The sequence below is a fragment of the Amblyraja radiata genome, chromosome 47 (assembly GCF_010909765.2).
Source record: "Amblyraja radiata isolate CabotCenter1 chromosome 47, sAmbRad1.1.pri, whole genome shotgun sequence".
Taxonomy (NCBI): Eukaryota; Metazoa; Chordata; class Chondrichthyes; order Rajiformes; family Rajidae; genus Amblyraja; species Amblyraja radiata.
Window position 1 is genome coordinate 5,060,369 of NC_046002.1, and position 20,868 is coordinate 5,081,236.

At 52.9% G+C, this 20,868-nt stretch overlaps 1 protein-coding gene and 1 long non-coding RNA gene across 3 annotated transcripts in view; both read right to left on the reverse strand.

Moving 5' to 3' along the window:
* The window catches only part of LOC116968904 (Golgi phosphoprotein 3-like B), a 30,167-nt gene extending 14,371 nt beyond the window's left edge, over window positions 1-15,796 (reverse strand). For both annotated transcript variants that reach the window (XM_033015886.1, XM_033015887.1), the window contains exon 1: window positions 15,491-15,796. In XM_033015886.1, coding sequence (XP_032871777.1) covers window positions 15,491-15,685 — 195 coding nt within the window. In that variant the 5' untranslated portion in view covers window positions 15,686-15,796. The remainder of the gene's footprint in view (window positions 1-15,490) is intronic.
* Window positions 15,797-16,031: 235 nt separating this feature from the next.
* LOC116968906 lies at window positions 16,032-16,801 on the reverse strand. Its single transcript, XR_004410550.1, has 3 exons — window positions 16,644-16,801; window positions 16,296-16,565; window positions 16,032-16,192 (listed from the first exon to the last, which is right to left on the reverse strand). It is a non-coding gene; the product is annotated as an uncharacterized LOC116968906 (long non-coding RNA).
* Window positions 16,802-20,868: the final 4,067 nt, after the last annotated feature.

Consider the following 20,868-nt stretch of genomic DNA (forward strand, 5'->3'; position numbering starts at 1 on the left):
TTATGTGTGTATATAAATATATTAAATGGTATATGGTATCTGTTCTGTATTTATTTATGCCTACTATATACCAGGTCCTGGGATGGCGGGACTGTCATATGCTGAGAGAATGGAGCGGCTGGGCTTGTACACTATGGAGTTTAGAAGGATGAGAGGGCATCTCATTGAAACATATAAGATTGTTAAGGGTTTGGACACACTAGAGGCAGGAAACATGTTCCCGATGTTTGGGCAGTCCAGAACCAGGGGCCACACACACAGTTTAAGAATAAGGAGTAAGCCATTTAGAACGGAGATGAGGAAACAATTTTTCTCACAGAGAGTGGTGAGTCTGTGGAATCCTCTGCCTCAGAGGGCGGTTCTCTGGATGCTTTCAAGAGAGAGCTAGATAGGGCTCTTATAGATAGCGGAGTCAGGGGATATGGGGAGAAGGCAGGAACGGGGTACTGATTGGGGATGATCAGCCGTGATCACATTGAATGGCGGTGATGGCTTGAAGGGCCAAATGGCTTACTCCTGCACCTATTGTCTATACTCTGTTGTGCTGAAGCAAAGCAAGAATGTCATTGTCCTATCTGGGACACATGACAATAAACTCTCTTGAATATCTTGATTGGGTCTGGTCACGAAGATAGACCAGACTGATTCCTGGGATGTCAGGACTTTCATATGAAGAAAGACTGAATAGAGTCGGCTTGTACTCGCTAGAATTTAGAAGATTGAGGGGGGATCTTATAGAAACTTACAAAATTCTTAAGGGGTTGGACAGGCTAGATGCAGGAAGATTGTTCCCGATGTTAGGGAAGTCCAGAACTAGGGGTCACAGTTTAAGGATAAGGGGGAAATCTTTTAGGACCGAGATGAGAAAAACATTCTCTGCCACAGAAGGTAGTTGAGGCCAGTTCATTGGCTATATTTAAGAGGGAGTTAGATGAGGCCCCTGTGGCTAAAGGTATCAGGGGGTATGGAGAGAAGGCAGGTACAGGATACTGAGTTGTATGATCAGCCATGATCATATTGAATGGCGGTGCAGGCTCGAAGGGCCGAATGGATTACTCCTGCACCTATTTTCTATGTTTCTAAGTGACAAAATGCTGGAGTAACTCAGAGGGACGGGCAGCATCTCTGGAGAGAAAGAATGGGTGACGTTTCGGGCCGAGACTCTTCTTCAGGCTGATATGGACATGACGGGCTGAATATCCTCCCACGTCACAAGGAAGAAGGGATTGTTTGTGGAACTAGTTCCTGATTGCCGTGGTCCACACCTTTGATAATTGCATCCTGGTTCATTAATCAAGTTGGAAACCGCAGAGGGGAGAACGAGAGGAATTGTTTTGTGCCTTATTGCACCTCGCAAGGTTGAGTAAACACACTTCAAAAGAGGCAGCTGCTCTTAAAAATTTAGCCGGGCCAACCTCAAAGTGTATATGAGTAAGCATCAGCTGGTGAGAGGGACATCTTAACATCGCCGCCGACACAAACAACAGCCTGGAGCTTCAGGCTTGGGCGTGTCGCAGTGTGTAAACAGAAATTAGGTGCAGGAGTAGGCCATTCAGCCCTTCGAGCCTGCACCGCCATTCAATGCAATCATGGCTGATCATCCAACTCAGTATCCCGTACCTGCCTTCTCTCCATACCCTCTGATCCCCTTAGCCACAAGGGCCACATCTAACTCCCTCTTAAATATAGCCAATGAACTTGCCTCGACTACCCTCTGTGGCAGAGTTCCAGAGATTCACCACTCTCTGTGTGAAAAAAGTTCTTCTCATCTCGGTTTTAAAGGATTTCCCCATTATCCTTAAGCTGTGACTCCTTGTCCTGGACTTCCCCAACATCGGGAACAATCTTCCTGCATCTAGCCTGTCCAACCCCTTAAGAATTTTATAAGTTTCTATAAGATCCCCTCTCAATCTCCTAAATTCTAGAGAGTATAAACCAAGTCTATCCAGTCTTACTTCATAAGACAGTCCTGACATTCCAGGAATCAGTCTGGTGAACCTTCTCTGCACTCCCTCTATGGCAATAATGTCCTTCCTCAGATTTGGAGACCAAAACTGTACGCAATACTCCAGGTGTGGTCTCACCAAGACCCTGTACAACTGCAGTAGAACGTCCCTGCTCCTATACTTAAATCCTTTTGCTATGAAAGCTAACATACCATTCGCTTTCTTCACTGCCTGCTGCACCTGCATGCCTACTTTCAATGACTGGTGTACCATGACACCCAGGTCTCGCTGCATCTCCCCTTTTCCTAGTCGGCCACCATTTAGATAATAGTCTGCTTTCCTGTTTTTGCCACCAAAATGGAATACCTCACATTTATCCACATTATACTGCATCTGCCAAACATTTGCCCACTCACCCAGCCTATCCAAGTCACCTTGCAGTCTCCTAGCATCCTCCTCACAGCTAACACTGCCCCCCCCAGCTTAGTGTCATCCGCAAACTTGGAGATATTGCCTTCAATTCCCTCATCCAGATCATTAATATATATTGTAAATAGCTGGGGTCCCAGCACTGAGCCTTGCGGTACCCCACTAGTCACTGCCTGCCATTGTGAAAAGGACCCGTTTACTCCTACTCTTTGCTTCCTGTTTGCCAGCCAGTTCTCTATCCACATCAATACTGAACCCCCAATGACGTGTACATCACAGGCAGTTCTTGCTGGAACGCACTAGTCGCCATGTTTAGAGGCAACAGGTAGTGCCGCTGTTCGATCCTGACCTCAGCTGCTGTGACAATAGACAAGGAGTAGGCCATTTGGCTCTTCGAGCCAGCACCGCCATTCAATGTGATCATCCCCAATCAGTACCCTGTTCCTGCCTTTTCTCCCCATATCCCCTGACTCCGCTATCTTTAAGAGCCCTATCTAGCTCTCTCTTGGAAGCATCCAGAGAACCGGCCTCCACCGCCCTCTGAGGCAGAGAATTCCACAGACTCACCACTCTCTGTGAGGAAAAAGTGTTTCCTTGTCTCCGTTCTAAATGGCCGACCTCTTATTCTTAAACTGTGTGTGGCCCCTGGTTCTGGACTCCCCCGACATCGGGATCATGTTTCCTGCCTCTAGTGTGTCCAAACCCTTAATAATCTTATATATTTCAATGAGATAACCTCTCATCCTTCTAAACTCCAGAGTGTACAAGCCCAGCTGCTCCATTCTCTCAGCATATGACAGTCCCGCCATCCCAGGAATTAACCTGGTGAACCTATGCTGCACTTCCTCAATAGCAAGATTAGTGCCTATCGTGAGTTTTATCCAGGATTGGTTTGGTAGACAAAAATACTGGAGAAACTCAGCGGGTGAGGCAGCATCTATGGAGCGAAGTCCGTCACCTGTGTTTGATTGTATTCATGAATAGGTGAAAGGTCTTGGTATATTCCTTTAGAGATAGTCCCGCTCCTCACCGCACCAGAGACCTGGGTTCAACCCTGACCTCGAGCGCTGTCTGTGGGGAGTTTGCACGTTCTCCCCGTGACCGCGTGGGTTTCCTCCGGGTGTTCCCGTTTCCTCTGACGAAGGGTCTCGACCCGAAGCGTCGCCCCATTCCTTCCCTCCAGAGACGCTGCCTGTCCCGCTGAGTTACTCCAGCAGTTTGTTTTCGTGTGGGGATGCCAGCACGTGCGTTCTCTTGTGTCAACAGTGTTTATATAAAATAGGATTCCTCAAGAGGATGCGTACAATGAAAAACAATCAGCCAGAGACTGACGTTACTTGTAATGAAACAGCAGGGAGACAGGCCCTTCGGCCCACCAAGTCTGTGCCGTCCAGTGATCCCCTGATCACACTAGTTCCATGTTATCCCACGGTGGCACAGTGGTTAGAGGGGTCTAGATGGTTTTAGAGGGGGTTAGAGGTGTTTAGAGTTGTTTAAAGGCATTTACATGGGTTTAGAGGGGTTTACAGGAGATTAGAGAGATTTAGAGCATTTTAGAGGGGTTTACAATGGTTTAGAGAGGATGAGAGAGGTTTAGAGGGATTTACAGGGGGTTGGAGGTGTTTCGATGCGTTTAGAGGGGTTCAGAGGCGTTTTGAGGGGTTCAGAGGGTTGGAGGGATTAGAGGTGTTTAGACAGGTTTAGAGGGGTTCATAGGTGTTCAGAGGGCTTTAGAGAGGTCTAGATGGGTTCAGAGTGTTTTAGAGGAGTTTAGAGGGATTTACAGGAGTTTAGAGTGGTTTAGGATTTAGAGGGGCTTAGAGGTGTTCAGAGGGGGGTTAGAGAGAGTTAGTGTTTGGAGGGGTTTCGAAGGGTTTAGCAAGATAGTGCACTCCTGCGAAAATCAATGGGCTGATGTGTAGTACGCAACGGAGTGGAACGTCGGCCATTTCAGTAACCCGACCCGACTTTGTATATCCATCTCGCAGTGTAATCAGCGTAGCGGGGGAACAGTTTGTGTGTGTGTGAGATAGTGTTAGATTCATGATTCATAATTCTGTTATTTTTTGTGAATGATTAATACGTTAATAAATTATAATTCTGTTAATTTTCTTTTTTAATGTTTTGGATTCAAAGCCCCCGGGATTGGGATCGGACTGTGCAAGGGTGGAGAGGGGAGGGGGCACGGAGGGCAAAGAGGCTGTGCCTTTACACGGCAGTGTAAAAGGGGAGACCTTTCCAATCCACTGGGGTACGGGCCCGACCCCCAGCAAACTGCTGCAGCACTGGGGCGGGACGAACAAAAGAGCCGTTCCAGCACCTCAGCCATTTTGGCAGAAAGAGGAATAAATGTCCGACAGTCAGCGACACGAGAGCAGTAGTGAAGAGCAGAGCGGTCCGGAGTTTGGGAGTCGGGCAGCGAGCGTGATGGGGGGGGGGGGAAGAAACCGAAGGGCCGTCTGTTCTCAGCTTTGGATGTCATGCCCGCCCTCCAGGGGCGGATTTAGATGAAGAGAAGCCCTTGGCTATTCCACATGCGAGGCCCCCCCCAATCAGCCTATAGGTAAATAGGAACAGCCTAGGCTATTCCACTTGTGAGACCCCTCCCAATCCCCGATGTGAGGCCCCCCTAGATCTTGAGGCCTTAAGCTTAAGCTTGTGAGGCTTATATATAAATCTGGCCCTACCGCCCTCTTTTCCCCCCACCAGTGAGTCTCTTTAACGGGGCAAAGAGGGGCAGAGAGAAAACGAGAAGATTTTCACCAAAGATCTTTGATTTTTACGAGGATGTTTCCGTAACCGGCTTCCGTCTCCGCACTAGTATCTTTGCTCAGCTATGGCGGACAAAGATGGCGGAGACGGAAGCCGGTTACGGAAATGGGGCCGAAAATCACCCATGAATCTGCCCATGATCGTACTACGTCTTTTTCGTCGAGTGGACTATCTTGCTTTGCTATAGGATCTTTGAAAATCGTAAATTGTCCCTAGCGCGCGCGCGCGCGCGTGTGTGTGTGTGTGTAGGATAGTGTTAGTGTGCAGGGTGATGGCTGGTCGGACCCGTAGTCAGGATCGAACCTGGGTCCCTGGCACTGTAAGTAGGTATGTTATAATACTTACCTTTAGCGGCGCTGCAGTTCTGCCACTGGCCGTGTGCGCGACTTTGGCGCCTTTGAGGGGGGAGAGGACGGGATTAAAATGCCGATTTCTCCTGCCTGTCCGAGATATATTTTCTCGGGCTGCCAGCTGATGCTGAAAAATTGTTCCGACTTGCGGAAGTTTTTAAAACAAATCGCGGGACAATTTAATCGCTGGAGTAAAATAAAAAAGCAACTTCTAACGCCGACAACGGGACGGATCTCACGTAGGGGACAAAACACAAGGTAAGTCGTCTATTTTACATATAAACTTGCTTCTTAGGATGACTTTAATCAAAATTTAATTGGCGAAAATTTGATTATGGCCCCATACGAACCGGCAGTGTTTTTCCTGCCGATATGGGGTTCAAATTCACCACAAACCGCAACGTTCCAATCGATCGCGTTCCACAAAAACCCACTCGCAAGATGATTAAAATGGCCATTAATTTACGGGAATTAAACACTAAATTCCTTCCATTTGGCCTATAAATTCATGACAATGAGATTTTAAAATCATGTTATATTGTGAATTCTTGTGTGAATGTTATTTGGACACTTAGGCTATTTAAAAATGTTCATCTTTTCTTAAGAAATGGATAGATGTTTAGATCTAGTAATTGAATTTTGTAATTAGCTACAATCAGGTAATTAACTAATTATATGCTTTAATTTCAGGTCATCCAAGTAAGATTGTTTCACATTTGTTTCAGAATGCTTCAATCTATAATAACTGAACATTTCTTTCAGTTCTCTTAATTTTGAAGAAAGTTATGGGCTTTTGACTGTCCTCGATTACAGCTTTTGTGTTAAGTCAATGAAAAAGCAATAGGGAACAAGATGCTAATTTCCGAGTATGAAAATGGCCATAACTTTTTTAATACTGAAGATATGAAAGTGAATTAGGTGTCAAATTAAACTTCTTATTATGCTTTATCTAAATTGCAGACTTTAAATCTCAAAATTCTGTGACATTGCTACTGTAAGGCAGGAACTCCACTGTTACATTGGGCTGGGCTCGATATACACCCGCAGGACTATCTCTAGGTGGAGCTGCCGAGAAACCGGCCCGGCTGGTTCAACAGGTCACGGCAGTCCGTGCCCGAGAGAGGCGAGAGACCTGCAAATGTTTACAGGAGACGGCAAGGAGCAGCCAGCACAGTTTTACAACCAAGGACACAGAGTGCTGGAGTCACGCAGTGGCTCAGGCAGTATCACTGGACAACAAGTCCCCACTCGTGGTCAGAAGGCACGCACCATCAGACCAGAGGGGGACAGCTTCTTCCCCATCTGTCCTTCCGATTCACTCCGCCATTCTCTGCCTCAGAGGGCGGTGGAGGCCAGTTCTCTGGATGCTTTTCAGGAGAGCGCTAGATAGGGCTCTTAAAGATAGCGGAGTCAGGGGATATGGGGATATGACCCCATTGCAGACACAAGGAATAGGAGTAGAATTAGGCCATTCAATCACGGCTGATCTATCTCTCCCTCCAAACCCCATTCTCCTGCCTTCTCCCCATAACCTCTGACACCCGCACTAATCAAGAATCTATCTATAGGTACACAAAAAAGCTGGAGAAACTCAGTGGGTGCAGCAGCATCTATGGAGCGAAGGAAATAGGCAACGTTTCGGGCCCGAAACCCTTCTTCAGGCCCGAAACGTTGCCTATTTCCTTCGCTCCATAGATGCTGCTGCACCCACTGAGTTTCCCCAGCTTTTTTGTGTACCTTCGGATTTTCCAGCATCTGCAGTTCCTTCTTAAACACAAGAATCTATCTATCTCTGCCTTAAAAATATCCACTGACCATGTGGCCTCCAGCGCCGTCTGTGGCAAAGAATTCCACAGATTCACCACCCTCTGATTAAAGAATTTGTGTATATATTTATATCATGGTATATGGACACATTTATCTGTTTTGTAGTAAATGCCTACTATTTTCTGTGTGCTTAAGCAAAGCAAGAATTTCATTGTCCTATCCAGGGACACATGACAATAAACTCACTTGAACTTGAACTTGAAGAAATTCCTCCCCGCCTCCTTCCTAAAGGAACGTCCTTTTATTCTGAAGCTGTGCCCTCTGGTCCTAGACTCTCTCATTGGTGAAAATAATCCTCCCCACATCTGCGTTTTTCACTATTCAGTGCGTATCAATGAGGTCCCCCCCCCCCCATCCTTCTAAACCCCAGCAAGTACATTGCGCTCTCTGGTCCGAGACTCTCTCTCCAGTGGAAGAGGCCTCTCCTGGTTCTCTGCCACCTGTTTAAGAAGGAACTGCAGATGCTGGAAAATCGAAGGCAGACAAAAATGCTGGAGAAACTCAGCTGGTGCAGCAGCATCATAGCTGCTGCTGAACCCGCTGAGTTTCCCCAGCATTTTTGTCTACCTTCATTACCACCTGTGTTGGCACTTTGCTATACGACACGGCTGTTTGGGAAGAAATGTTTTCTTGTGTTCAGCTGGCTGTTCCGCCATTCAGGCGCTCCTGGGCCCAGTAAACACACACACACACACACTGCTTCAACTATCTGCACCAGCTCACTAACATGAGCCGGCCCTGCCTTCGTTGCCGTGGCAACTCTGGCCTTACTCCCAGAGTAGGGGAGAGAGTGGAAAAAAAAGTGATCGTACCTGCCAAATACGTCAACATCTAAACCAGAATTTAAGAATAAGGGGTAAGCTCGTACACTCTGGAGTTTAGAAGGATGAGAGGATATCTCATTGAAACATATAAGATTGTTAAGGGTTTGGACACGCTAGAGGCAGGAAACATGTTCCCGATGTTGGGGGAGTTCAGAACCAGGGGCCACACACACAGTTTATGAATAAGGGGTTAGCCATTTAGAACGGAGATGAGGAAACACCTTTTCTCACAGAGAGTTGTGAGTCTGTGGAATTCTCTGCCTCAGAGGGCGGTTCTCTGGTTGCTTTCAAGAGAGAGCTAGATAGGGCTCTTAAAGATAGCGGAGTCAGGGGATATGGGGAGAAGGCAGGAACGGGGTACTGATTGGGGATGATCAGCCATGATCACATTGAATGGCAGTGCTGGCTGGAAGGGCCGAATGGCCTACTCCTGCACCGATTGTCTATTGAATGGTGGGTGCTGGCTGGAAGGGCCGAATGGCCTACTCCTGCACCTATTGTCTAATGATGGGTGCAGAAGGGGCTTGCCAGAACTGGATGAGAGAGCTTCAGCTACAGGAAGTGGCTGGACTGACGTGGATTGTTATCTCAACAGCGTCAGAGGCTGTGGGGAGATCCGATAAGAGTTTTATAAATGTATGAAAGGGGCAGATGGGGTTACCGTTCATGAATTCATCAACTTTACAAGAGGTAACCCTATCCTATCCTCTCTCCTGTCAGAACCTTCTTCCTTCATAGGGGAAAGAGAAGGAAAATTTGAAAGTACACAAAAATGCTGGAGAAACTCAGCGGGTGCAGCAGCATCTATGGAGCGAGGGAAATAGGCAACGTTTCGGGCCGAAACCCTTCTTCAGGTCAGTCACGGTGGCGCAGCAGTAGAGTTGCTGCCTCACAGCGGCGGAGACCCGGGTTCGATCCCGGCCGCGGGTGCTGTCTGTATGGAGTTTGCACGTTCTCCTCGTGGGGTTTCTCTGAGATCTTCGTTTTCTTCCCGCACACCAAAGACGCGCAGGTTTGGTGTGTGTGTAAATTGTCCCTAGTGTGTGTAGGATAGTGTTGGTGTGCGGGGATCGCTGGTCGGCACGGAATTGGTGGGCCGAACGGCCTGTTTCCGGGCTGTATCTCCAGAACTAAATAAAGTTTTTTTTTAATACAAAGATTGGTGCATGCTTGGACACGCTCACACACACACACAGACACACACGCACACACACACACAGACACAACACACACACACAGAACACACACGCGCACACACAGAACACACACGCACACACACACACGCACACACACACACACAGAACACACACGCACACACACAGAACACACACGCACACACACACACAGACACAACACACACACAGAACACACACACACAGACACAACACACACACACAGAACACAGACACAACACACACACACAGAACACACACGCACACACACACACAGACACAACACACACAGACACAACACACACACACGCGCACACACACGCGCACACACACACACACACAGACACAACACACACAGACACGCACACACACGCATACACAGAGACACACGCACACACATACATACATACACAGAGACACGCACACAGAGACACACACACACAGACAGACAGACACACACATACACACAGAGACACACACACATACACACACACAGAGACACACACACACAGACAGACAGACACACACACACACACAGACGGATCTATACACAGACTGTTCAGGGAGCAAGTGATGTATACTAGAGCAATGTGCGATGCATCTTAGTTTAGTTTAGATGTACAGAGGGGGAAGCAGGCCCTTCGGCCCACCGAGCCCGTGCCGACCAGCGATCCCCGCACATTGACATTACCACACACACACCAGGGACAATTTTACATTCATGCCCAATCCCACAAAACTGCACGTCTTTGGAATTCGGGAAGGAAGCAAAGATCTCGGAGAAAACCCCGCGCGGGTCACGGGGAGAATGTACAAACGCCCTGCAGACAAGCCAGCGCCTCTACCGCAGCGCCACAAGTTCAGAAGTCAGAGGAGCAGAAGTGAACGTGGGGTCTACTCCGCCATTCAATCACGGCTGATCTATCTCTCCCTCTCAACCCCATTCTCCTGCCTTCTCCCCGTAACCCCTGACACCCGCACTAATCGGGAATCTGTCAATCCCCGTCTTAAGTCTGAATAAGGGTCTCATCCCGAAACATCACCTATTTCCTTCGCTCCATAGATGCTGCCTCACCCGCTGAGTTTCTCCAGCATTTTTGTCTACCTTCGATTTTTCTGCAGTTCCTTCTTTAACATTCAACAAATATCCACTGACTTGTGGCCTCCACAGCTGTCTGTGGCAAAGAATTCCACAGATTCACCACCCTCTGACTAAATAAATTCCTCTTTATTTCCTCCCTAAAGGAATGCCATTTAATTCTGAGGCTGTGCCCTCTGGTCCAAGACTCTAGACTCTCCCACTAGTGGAAACATCCTCTCCACATCCACTCTATCCAGGCCTTTCACTATTTGGTATGTTTTAATGAGGTCCCCCCCATCCCCCCCATCCTTCTAAACTCCAGCGAGTCTTTGAGTTTGAGTTGAGTTTAGTGCCACATGTACCGAGGTACAGTGAAAAGCTTTTGTGCTCTGGAAAGGCAACACAGGATTACAATTGAGAAATTCCAGCCTCATCTTTCTAAAGGGCCGTTTGCTTACTCTGAGGCTGTGGCCTCTGGTCCTAGACTCTCCTACTAATGGAAGCATCCCATGGACTCTGTTCACCGAGTTTGCCGATATCCAGAGTTCCAAAGCACCTCGTATTTCGCTTGGGTAGTTTACACCCCAGCGGTATGAACATTGACTTCTCCAATTTCAAATATTCCATTTCCTCTCTCTCTCTCTCTGCCCCTCCCCTACTCTGGTGCACGAGGAGGCCATTCAGCCCTTCAAGCCAGCACCGCCATTCACAGTGATCATGGCTGATCATCCCCAATCAGTACCCCGTTCCTGCCTTCTCCCCATATCCCCTGACTCCGCTATCTTTAAGAGCCCTATCTAGCTCTCTCTTGAAAGCATCCAGAGAACCGGCCTCCACTGCCCTCTGAGGCAGAGAATTCCACAGACTCACCACTCTCTGGGTGAAAAAGTGTTTCTCCGTTCTAAATGGTTTACTCCTTTTTCTTAAACTGTGTGGCCCCTGGTTCTGGACTCCCCCAACATCGGGAACATGTTTCCTGCCTCTAGCGTGTCCAAACCCTTTGCCTATTTCCTTCGATCCATAGATGCTGCCGCACCCGCTGAGTTTCTCCAGCACTTTTGTCTACCTTAATAATCTTATATGTTTCAATAAGATCCCCTCTCACCCTTCTAAACTCCACAGAGTGTACAAGCCCAGCCGCTCCATTCTCTCAGCATATGACAGTCCCGCCATCCCGGGAATTAACCTGGTGAACCTACGCTGCACTCCCTCAATAGCAAGAATGTACTTCCTCAAATTCGGGGACCAAAACTGCACACAATACTCCAGGTGTGGTCTCACTAGGGCCCTGTACAACTGCAGAAGTACCTCTTTGCTCCTAGACTCAACTCTTCTTGTTATAAAGGGCAACATGCCATTCGCTTTCTTCGCTGCCTGCTGTACCTGCATGCTTACTTTCATGTCCTGCCAGTTCCACTGTTCGCATCCAGATTTCCCCTTCGTTATCACCTCTTCCAGAGCCAACAAGGACCATTGTGGGCTCCACCTCCCCTGGGTCATTATCTGCGGGCTCTGATTTGTCCTGTGCCTTTTCACATGGCTAGTTTCCCTCTCCCCCGACTCTCGGTCTGAAGAAGGGGCCTCGACCCGTAATGGCACCTATTCCTTCCCTCCAGAGATGATGCTGCCTGTCCTGTTGAGTTACTCCAGCAACTCCCCGCATCTCCAGAGTTACAGCAGTCCACCGCTTCCCCTGCATTTAGGAAACTCCCAATAATCCATCCACAGCTCTCCAAGGAGATCTGGTCATCTACGTATGGTGGGCGTATGGAACGAGCTGCCGGAGATGAGGCAGGGACTATCGCAACGTTCAAGAAACATCTCAGACAGGTGCAAGGACCGGACAGGTTCAGAGGGACGCAGGTAGGACTAGTATAGCTGGGCCGAAGGTCCCGTTTCCACAATGTGTGACTCCACGCCGCCCCAGTCCCATTCACAGAGGGCAGCAGCATGCCCACATTTCCACAAACATCCAGTGACCCAACTCCAACCCCAGGCTCATGACACTCCAGTTGTCCAGTGGTCTCCCCTGGCCCCAAACATCCAGTGCCCCATTGCCGTAAAAGATTCAGTGCCCCCGTTTTGCCCCAGTGATAGATCCAGTGGCACTAACTGCCAGATCGACTGCCCATGCCCCCAATTACAAATCAAGTGACTCCTTGCCCCAGTGTAAGATCCAGTGGCCCTCCTTTACCCTGACCCCCCAGTGAGATCCAGTGGCCTGACCATGTGGCCCTCTTTCCCCAGACAGACCCAGTGGCACAATGTCTGGTCCAGTGGACCTCTTGCTCCAGTGACAGATCCAGTGGACCCTAATGCCTCGTCCAGTGTTCCCTATACCCCAAAAGGCCCATATGGTGGATCCAGTGTCCCTCTTGCCCCAGTGACAGATCCAGTGCACCCTAATGCCTGATCCAGTTCCCTTTACCCCCAAAAGATCCAGTGCCCTCTATCTTAGATCCAGTGGACCCAATGATTGATCCACTTGGCCCACAAAATGCCTTATCCAGTGTCCCAGTGAATGTCCCAGTGCCCCCTCCCCCCCCCAGTGATAGATCCAGTGTCCACTGCCCCAGTGATAGATCCAGTGTCCCCACTGTCCCAGTGATAGACCCCGTGTCCCCCACTGTCCCAGTGGAAGACCCACTGTCTCAGTGATCACAAGACCTACACCAACCCCAAACCAATTAGGAGCAGACGAGGGCATTCGATCCAATTTGTGATCCCAGCTACAAAGACAGATGTGTACAGCAATTCGTTCTTCCCCCGCACAATGAAAGCATGGAATAATCTTCACCCAACTATAGTTTCCCAACCAGATGCAACTACATTTAAAGTAGCACTTTCTTCCCAATAATCCTTTCCGGCTTAATCCCTCCCTTCACCACCTCCAGTTTAAATTCCAGTTGGAATATTTTGGAGGACCAAGTAACCAAGAAGATAGCCCCAGTGGAAGACCCACTGATAGACCCAGTGACCCCCACTGTCCCAGTGATAGACCCAGTGCCCCCACTGTTAGACCCAGTGACCCCAGTGTCCCAGTGATAGACCCAGTGTGTGTGTGTGTGTGCGCAGTGTAGGTGCGGGCCGGGGGGGCCCATGGTGGGGCCGGTGGTGGGGGGGCCGGTGGTGGGGCCGGTGTAGGGGGCCAGTGGTGGGGCCGGTGGTGGGGGGCCGGTGGAAGGGGGCCGGTGTAGGGGGGCCGGTGTAAGGGGGCCGGTGTAAGGGGGCCGGTGGTGGTGGGGCCGGTGTAGGGGGCCGGGGGCCGGTGTAGGGGGGCTGGTGGTGGTGGGGCCGGTGGTGGTGGAGCCGGTGTAGGGGGGCCGGTGTAGGGGGGCCGGTGTAGGGGGGCCGGTGGTGGTGGGGCCGGTGGTGGTGGGGCCGGGGGCCGGTGTATGGGGGCCGGTGTAGGGGGGCCGGTGCGGGCCGGGGGCCGGTGTAGGGGGCCGGTGGTGGTGGGGCTGGTGGTGGTGGGGCCGGTGTAGTGGGGCCGGTGGTGGGGGCCGGTGTAGGGGGGCCGGTGGTGGGGCCGGTGGTGGGGGCCGGTGTAGGGGGCTGGTGTAAGGGGGCCGGTGGTGGGGCCGGTGTAAGGGGGCCGGTGTAGGGGGGCCGGTGGTGGGGCTGGTGTAAGGGGGCCGGTGTAGGGGGGCTGGTGGTGGGACCGGTGTAGGGGGGCCGGTGTAAGGGGGCCGGTGGTGGGGGCCGGTGTAGGGGGGCTGGTGTAAGGGGGGCCGGTGTAAGGGGGGCCGGTGTAAGGGGGGCCGGTGTAGGGGGCCGGGGGCCAGTGTAGGGGGCCGGTGGTGGGGGCCAGTGTAGGGGGGCTGGTGTAAGGGGGGCCGGTGTAGGGGGCCGGTGGTGGTGGGGCCGGTGTAGGGGGGCTGGTGTAAGGGGGGCCGGTGGTGGTGGGGCCGGTGTAGGGGGCCGGGGGCCGGTGTAGGGGGGGCCGGTGTAGGGGGGCCGGTGGTGATGGGGCCGGTGTAGGGGGGCCGGTGTAGTGGGGCCGGTGGTGGTGGGGCCGGTGTAGGGGGGCCGGTGGTGGTGGGGGCCGGTGTAGGGGGGCCGGTGGTGGTGGGGCCGGTGTAGGGGGGCCGGTGTAGGGGGGCCGGTGTAGGGGGGCCGGTGGTGGTGGGGCCGGTGTAGGGGGGCCGGTGTAGGGGGGCCGGTGGTGGTGGGGCCGGTGTAGGGGGGCCGGTGTAGGGGGGCCGGTGTAAGGGGGCCGGTGTAAGGGGGCCGGTGTAGGGGGGCCGGTGGTGGGGCCGGTGTAGGGGGCCGGTGGTGGTGGGGCCGGTGGTGGTGCGGGCCGGTGGTGGTGCGGGCCGGGGGCCGGTGTAGGGGGGCCGGTGTAGGGGGCTGGGGGCCGGTGGTTGGGCCGGGGGCCGGTGTAGGGGGGCCGGGGGCCGGTGTAGGGGGGCCGGGGGCCGGTGTAGGGGGCCGGTGTAGGGGGCCGGTGTAGGGGGGCCGGGGGCCGGTGTAGGGGGCCGGTGTAGGGGCCGGTGTAGGGGGCCGGTGTAGGGGGGCCGGGGGCCGGGTAGGGGGCCGGTGTAGGGGGGCCGGGGGCCGGTGTAGGGGGCCGGTGTAGGGGGCCGGGGGCCGGTGGTTGGGCCGGGGGCCGGTGTAGGGGGGCGGGGGGCCGGTGTAGGGGGCCGGGGGCCGGTGTAGGGGGCCGGGGGCCGGTGGTGGTGCGGGCCGGGGGCCGGTGTAGGGGGCCGGTGGAGGGGGCCGGGGGCCGGTGGTTGGGCCGGGGGCCGGGGTAGGGGGGCCGGGGGGCGGTGTAGGGGGGCCGGGGGCCGGTGTAGGGGGGCCGGTGTAGGGGACCGGTGTAAGGGGGCCGGTGTAGGGGGGCCGGTGGTGGGGCCGGTGTAAGGGGGCCGGTGTAGGGGGGCCGGTGGTGGTGCGGGCCGGGGGCCGGTGTAGGGGGGCCGGTGGTGGGGCTGGTGTAAGGGGGCCGGGGGCCGGTGTAGGGGGCCGGTGGTGGTGGGGCCGGTGTAGGGGGCCGGGGGCCGGTGGTGGGGCCGGGGGCCGGTGGTGGGGCCGGGGGCCGGTGTAGGGGGCCGGGGGCCGGTGCGGGCCGGGGGCCGGACTGACTGACCTCACGGTCCTTGATGCCGAGCAACAACACCTCCTCCATCAGCGTGAGCCGCAGCTCCTTACAGTCTCCGGCCTCCTCCTCCTCCCCGTCCCGCCGCTGCCCGTCCTCGTCGTCCGCATCGTCTCGCCATCGCTCCCCGTCCCGGCCCGCGGTCGCCTCTGTCCGCCGGGGCCTGTGGGTGAGGGTGGACGTCATGGCCTGAGGGGGGGAGGAGGGGGCGCGAACCTCCAACCGCCCGTCGCCACCGTCACCGCTCAACCAAACCCAGCTCCGGGCCCAGCAGCAGCGCAACCTAACCTGCTGCCTCCCCGCCGCCCGCCGCCGCCGCCGCCGCTCAACCAAACCCCGCCCGCCTCCAACGGCCGCGCAACGCAACTTGCTGCCGCCCGCAGGTCAACCAAACCCCGCCCGCCTCCAACGGCCGCGCAACGCAACTTGCTGCCGCCCGCAGGTCAACCAAACCCCGCCTCCAACGGCCGCGCAACGCAACTTGCTGCCGCCCGCCGCTCAACCAAACCCCGCCCGCCTCCAACGGCCGCGCAACGCAACTTGCTGCCGCCCGCGGGTCAACCAAACCCCGCCGCCAATGGCCGCGCAACGCAACTTGCTGCCGCCCGCAGGTCAACCAAACCCCGCCTCCAACGGCCGCGCAACGCAACTTGCTGCCGCCTGCCCCGTCAACCAAACCCAGCACAACCTAACCTGCTGTCGCCCACTCGTCAACCAAACCCCGCCCCTAAATGCGCAACCTAACTTGCTGCCATCCGTTCCGTCAACCAAACCCCGCCTCCAACGGCCACGTAACTTGCTGTTGCCCGCGGGTCAACCAAACCCAGCGCAACCTAACTTGCTGTCGCCCGCGGGTCAACCAAACATAGCGCAACCTAACTTGCTGTCGCCCGCGGGTCAACCAAACCCAGCGCAACGCAACTTGCTGTTGCCCGCGGGTCAACCAAACCCAGCGCAACCTAACTTGCTATCGCCCGCGGGTCAACCAAACCCCGCCTCCAACAGCCACGCAACCTAACTTGCTGTTGCCCGCGGGTCAACCAAACCCAGCGCAACCTAACCTGCTCTCGCCCGCCGCTCAACCAAACCCCGCCCCTAAATGCGCAACCTAACTTGCTGCCATCCGCTCCGTCAACCAAACCACGCCTCCAACAGCCGCGCAACCTAACTTGCTGTCGCCCACCGGTCAACCAAACCCAGCGCAACCTAACTTGCTGCCGCCCATCGGTCAACCAAACCCCGCCTCCAACAGCTGCGCAACCTAACTTGCTGTCATCCGCGGCTCAACCAAACCCAGCGCAACCTAACTTGCTGTTGCCCGCGGGTCAACCAGACCCAGCGCAACCTGCTGCTGCCCGCAGGTCAACCAAACTTAGCTGGGGGGAGGGGGCGTAACCTAACCTGCTGCCGCCACCTGTGCGCCCGCCTTCCCCCTCACCATCGACCAATCGCATCGTTCCGTAGGCGGGACCATCGCTAACCCCGCCCCCAGGCGGACATCAATGATTCGCCGGCCTTTCATGACGGACAGTTCCCGCAGTCAATCAGAGGCCGGGAATTACGTCAGAGTTCATTTGAACGACGGGTGGCTTAGCCAACCGACGTTGGGGGTAACGTCACAGTGACGCCCAATCGCCGGCCGAGGTGGGCGGGACTCGACAGCGGACACGTCAGCAAATAGGAGCGAAGGGAGGCGATGGCCCGCCGGGTCCTAGCGCCCGCCCGCCCGGTGGTTGCGACATAGCACCACTCAGAAGCAAAGACCCTACAGCGAGCAAGATAGTCCACTCGACGGAGAAGACGTAGTACGGTCGTGGGCAGATTCATGGGTAATTTCCGGCCCCATTTCCGTAATCAGCTTCCGTCACCGCACCAAAGATCCCGTAGCGGAGCAAAGATACTAGTGCGGAGACGGAAGCCGGTTACGGAAACATCCTCGTAAAAATAAAAGTTATTTGGTAAAAATCTTCTCCTCATTTTCAGAATTTTAATTTATTAACACGAACTGTTCCCCCGCAACGTTGATTACGGTCGGGTCCGGTTACGGAAATGGATGAAAAAAAGGCCCACGTTCCGTGTTGGGTCCACTGTTGTTTGTCATGTACATCAATGATCTGGACGATGGTGTGGTAAATTGGATTAGTAAGTATGCAGATGATACTAAGATAGGTGGGGTTGTGGATAATGAAGTAGATTTTCAAAGTCCACAGGGAGATTTATGCCAGTTGGAAGAGTGGGCTGAAAGATGGCAGATGGAGTTTAATGCTGATAAGTGTGAGGTGCTACATCTTGGCAGGACAAATCAAAATAGGACGTACATGGTAAATGGTAGGGAATTGAAGAATGCAGGTGAACAGAGGGATCTGGGAATAACTGTGCAGTTCCCTGAAAGTGGAATCTCATGTAGATAGGGTGGTAAAGAAAGCTTTTGGTATGCTGGCCTTTATAAATCAGAGCATTGAGTATAGAAGTTGGGATGTAATGTTAAAATTGTACAAGGCATTGGTGAGGCCAATTCTGGAGTGTGGGGTACAATTTTGGTAGCCTAATTATAGGAAGGATGTCAACAAAATAGAGAGAGTACAGAGGAGATTTACTAGAATGTTGCCTGGGTTTCAGCAACTAAGTTACAGAGAAAGGTTGAACAAGTTAGGGCTTTATTCTTTGGAGCGCAGAAGGTTAAGGGGGGACTTGATAGAAGTCTTTAAAATGATGAGAGGGATAGACAGAGTTGACGTGGACAAGCTTTTCCCACTGAGAGTAGGGAAGATTCAAACAAGGGGACATGACTTGAGAATTAAGGGACAGAAGTTTAGGGGTAACATGAGGGGGAACTTCTTTACTCAGAGAGTGGTGGCTGTGTGGAATGAGCTTCCAGGGAAGGTGGTGGAGGCAGGTTCGTTTTTATCATTTAAAAATAAATTGGATAGTTATATGGACAGGAAAGGAATAGAGGGTCATGGTCTGAGCGCAGGTATATGGGACTAGGAGAATACGTGTTCGGCATGGACTAGAAGGGTCGAGATGGCCTGTTTCCGTGCTGTAATTGGTTATATGGTAATACACGTCAGCCCATTGCATTTAGCAGGAGAGGCCTATCTTGCTCCGCTATAGGATCTTTGCTCAGAAGCCACTCCTTCTTGCGTATGGCATGCACAGCCTAAAGTTGTAGGACGTGTTCTATTTGATCTTATTTGATTGTGCACGCCGGGTTGATTCGTTGAAACAGGGCGGACCACGTGAAGGTTGCAATCTCTCACCCCAGAAGCATCTTTAGAGGTTACACATTGATGTAACTGGGGGATATAGGACTGCCACCGATTTTCTGCTGTTCTGGACACCCCTGTAATCCAGACAAGTCCTCCATAAAATGTGGTGCCTAGGCCGGGTGAGGCGACCAATATCGACCTCACCGGGGCCGATCGGATTCGCCACCCCCCCCTGCGGCCCGGGCGGATCCGTTCCCGTAGCCGACACCCGTTGGACTCCTCTCGGAGTGGGATCATGGGATTCCTGGCTCACGCCTGCCATCTGCTGATATGATGTGCTGTCTGTATGGAGTCTGCACGTTCTCCCCGTGGGTTTTCTCCGGCTGCTCCGGTTTTCTCCCAAGCTCCAAAGACCCACGGGTTTGTAGGTTAATTGGCTTTGGTAAAATTGTAAATTGTCCTTAGCGTGTGTTGGATGCTAATCGTGTGCAGGGGTCGCTGGTCGGCACGGACTCAGTGGGCCGAATGGCCTGTTTCTGCGCTGTATCTCTAAAGTCCAAAGAGCCATTCTTCACTTTGGATGCTATGTGTGCAAGGAATGAATTGAACTCTGAAACGGTGGGCCGAATGGCCTGTTTCCACGTTGTATCTCTAAACTAAAGTATTTAGACACAAAAAGCTGGAGTAACCCGGCGGGGCAGGCAGTATCTCTGGAGAGAAGGAATGGGTGACGTTTTGGGTCGAGACCGTGGGTTGGACTGAAGGCCCTGTAGTTTTTTTTGGCAAGCATTTGCAATTTTTTCCCTTCTCCCTTTAACCAGAGAAAGAGACCGACATTAAAGAGGAACAGCGACTTTTAGTTAAAATGTAATCTAAGTAATACAGTGTGGGGGGAAAAAACACAGTAGATGCCTCTATGAATTATGTTGAAGAAACTGTGGCCCCTTGCAGACATTTTAAGAGCAGATAGAGAACAAAATGAACAACCGGTCAGGCTTTGCCTGGTCCTGTTGGATGGAAACAGCAAGGAACAGAAGCAGAGAAATAGTTTACAAGCCACCTCCACAGACCGCAACCAGGATTTGGCATCAATCCCGCCCACATTATTGCCCTCTCCCTGTACCCCCCCCTGGTTCACTTGCGGTGAAGGTTTGAGTAACAACCCCTGTGCAGGAAGGGACAGCAGATGCTGGTTTGCACCGGAGATATTGACACAAAATGGTGGGCTAACTCAGCGGGACAGGCAGCATCTCTGGAGAGAAGGAATGGGTGACGCTTCAGTGTCGAGACCCTTCTTTACCCCTGCCAGGTCAGTGCAAGAAACACAACTGCGGGGCTGCTGAAGCGAGTGAACTATGTGTAGGAACGAACTGCAGATGCTGCTTCACACCGAAGATGAGACACAAAATGGTGGAGTAACTCAGCGGGTCATACAACATCTCTGGAGAAAGGGAATAGGTGAAGTTTCGGGATTTTTCAGACTGCAGTCTCGGACTCGAAACGTCACCTATTCCTTTTTCTCCACAGATGCTGCCTGACCTGCTGAGTGAATGATGTCTCTCCAGGACAACGTCCCAGCTTCCGGTAGCACAGCAACGTAAAATAAGCACAGACAACGCAGAAGACACTCAGCGGGTCAGGCAGCATCTGTGGGAAGGAACTAGTCGATCTGAAACATATGCGTTGGTTCTCTTCCCACAGGTGCTGCCTGACCCCACTGAGCCCTTCCAACGCTTCCAGTTTTTATATCAGCTCTCTGGCAAAATCATGTATAAAATCATGAGGGGAATAGATCGGGTCGATGCTTAGAGTCTCTTGCCCAGAATATGGGAATCGAGGATCAGACGACATAGGTTCAAGGTGAGGGGGAAAAGATTTAATATGATTCTGAGGTGGACAAAAATGCTGGAGAAACTCAGCGGGTGAGGCAGCATCTATGGAGCGAAGGAATAGGTGACATTTCGGGTCGAGACCCCACATCAGTCTGAAGGGTTTCGACCCGAAACGTCGCCTATTTCCTTCGCTCCATAGATGCTGCCTCACCCGCTGAGTTTCTCCAGCATTTTGTCTACCTTTGATTTTTCCAGCATTCGCAGTTCTTTCTTAAACATAGGAATCTGAGGGGTGAATTTTTCACACAAAGGGTGGTGGGTGTATGGA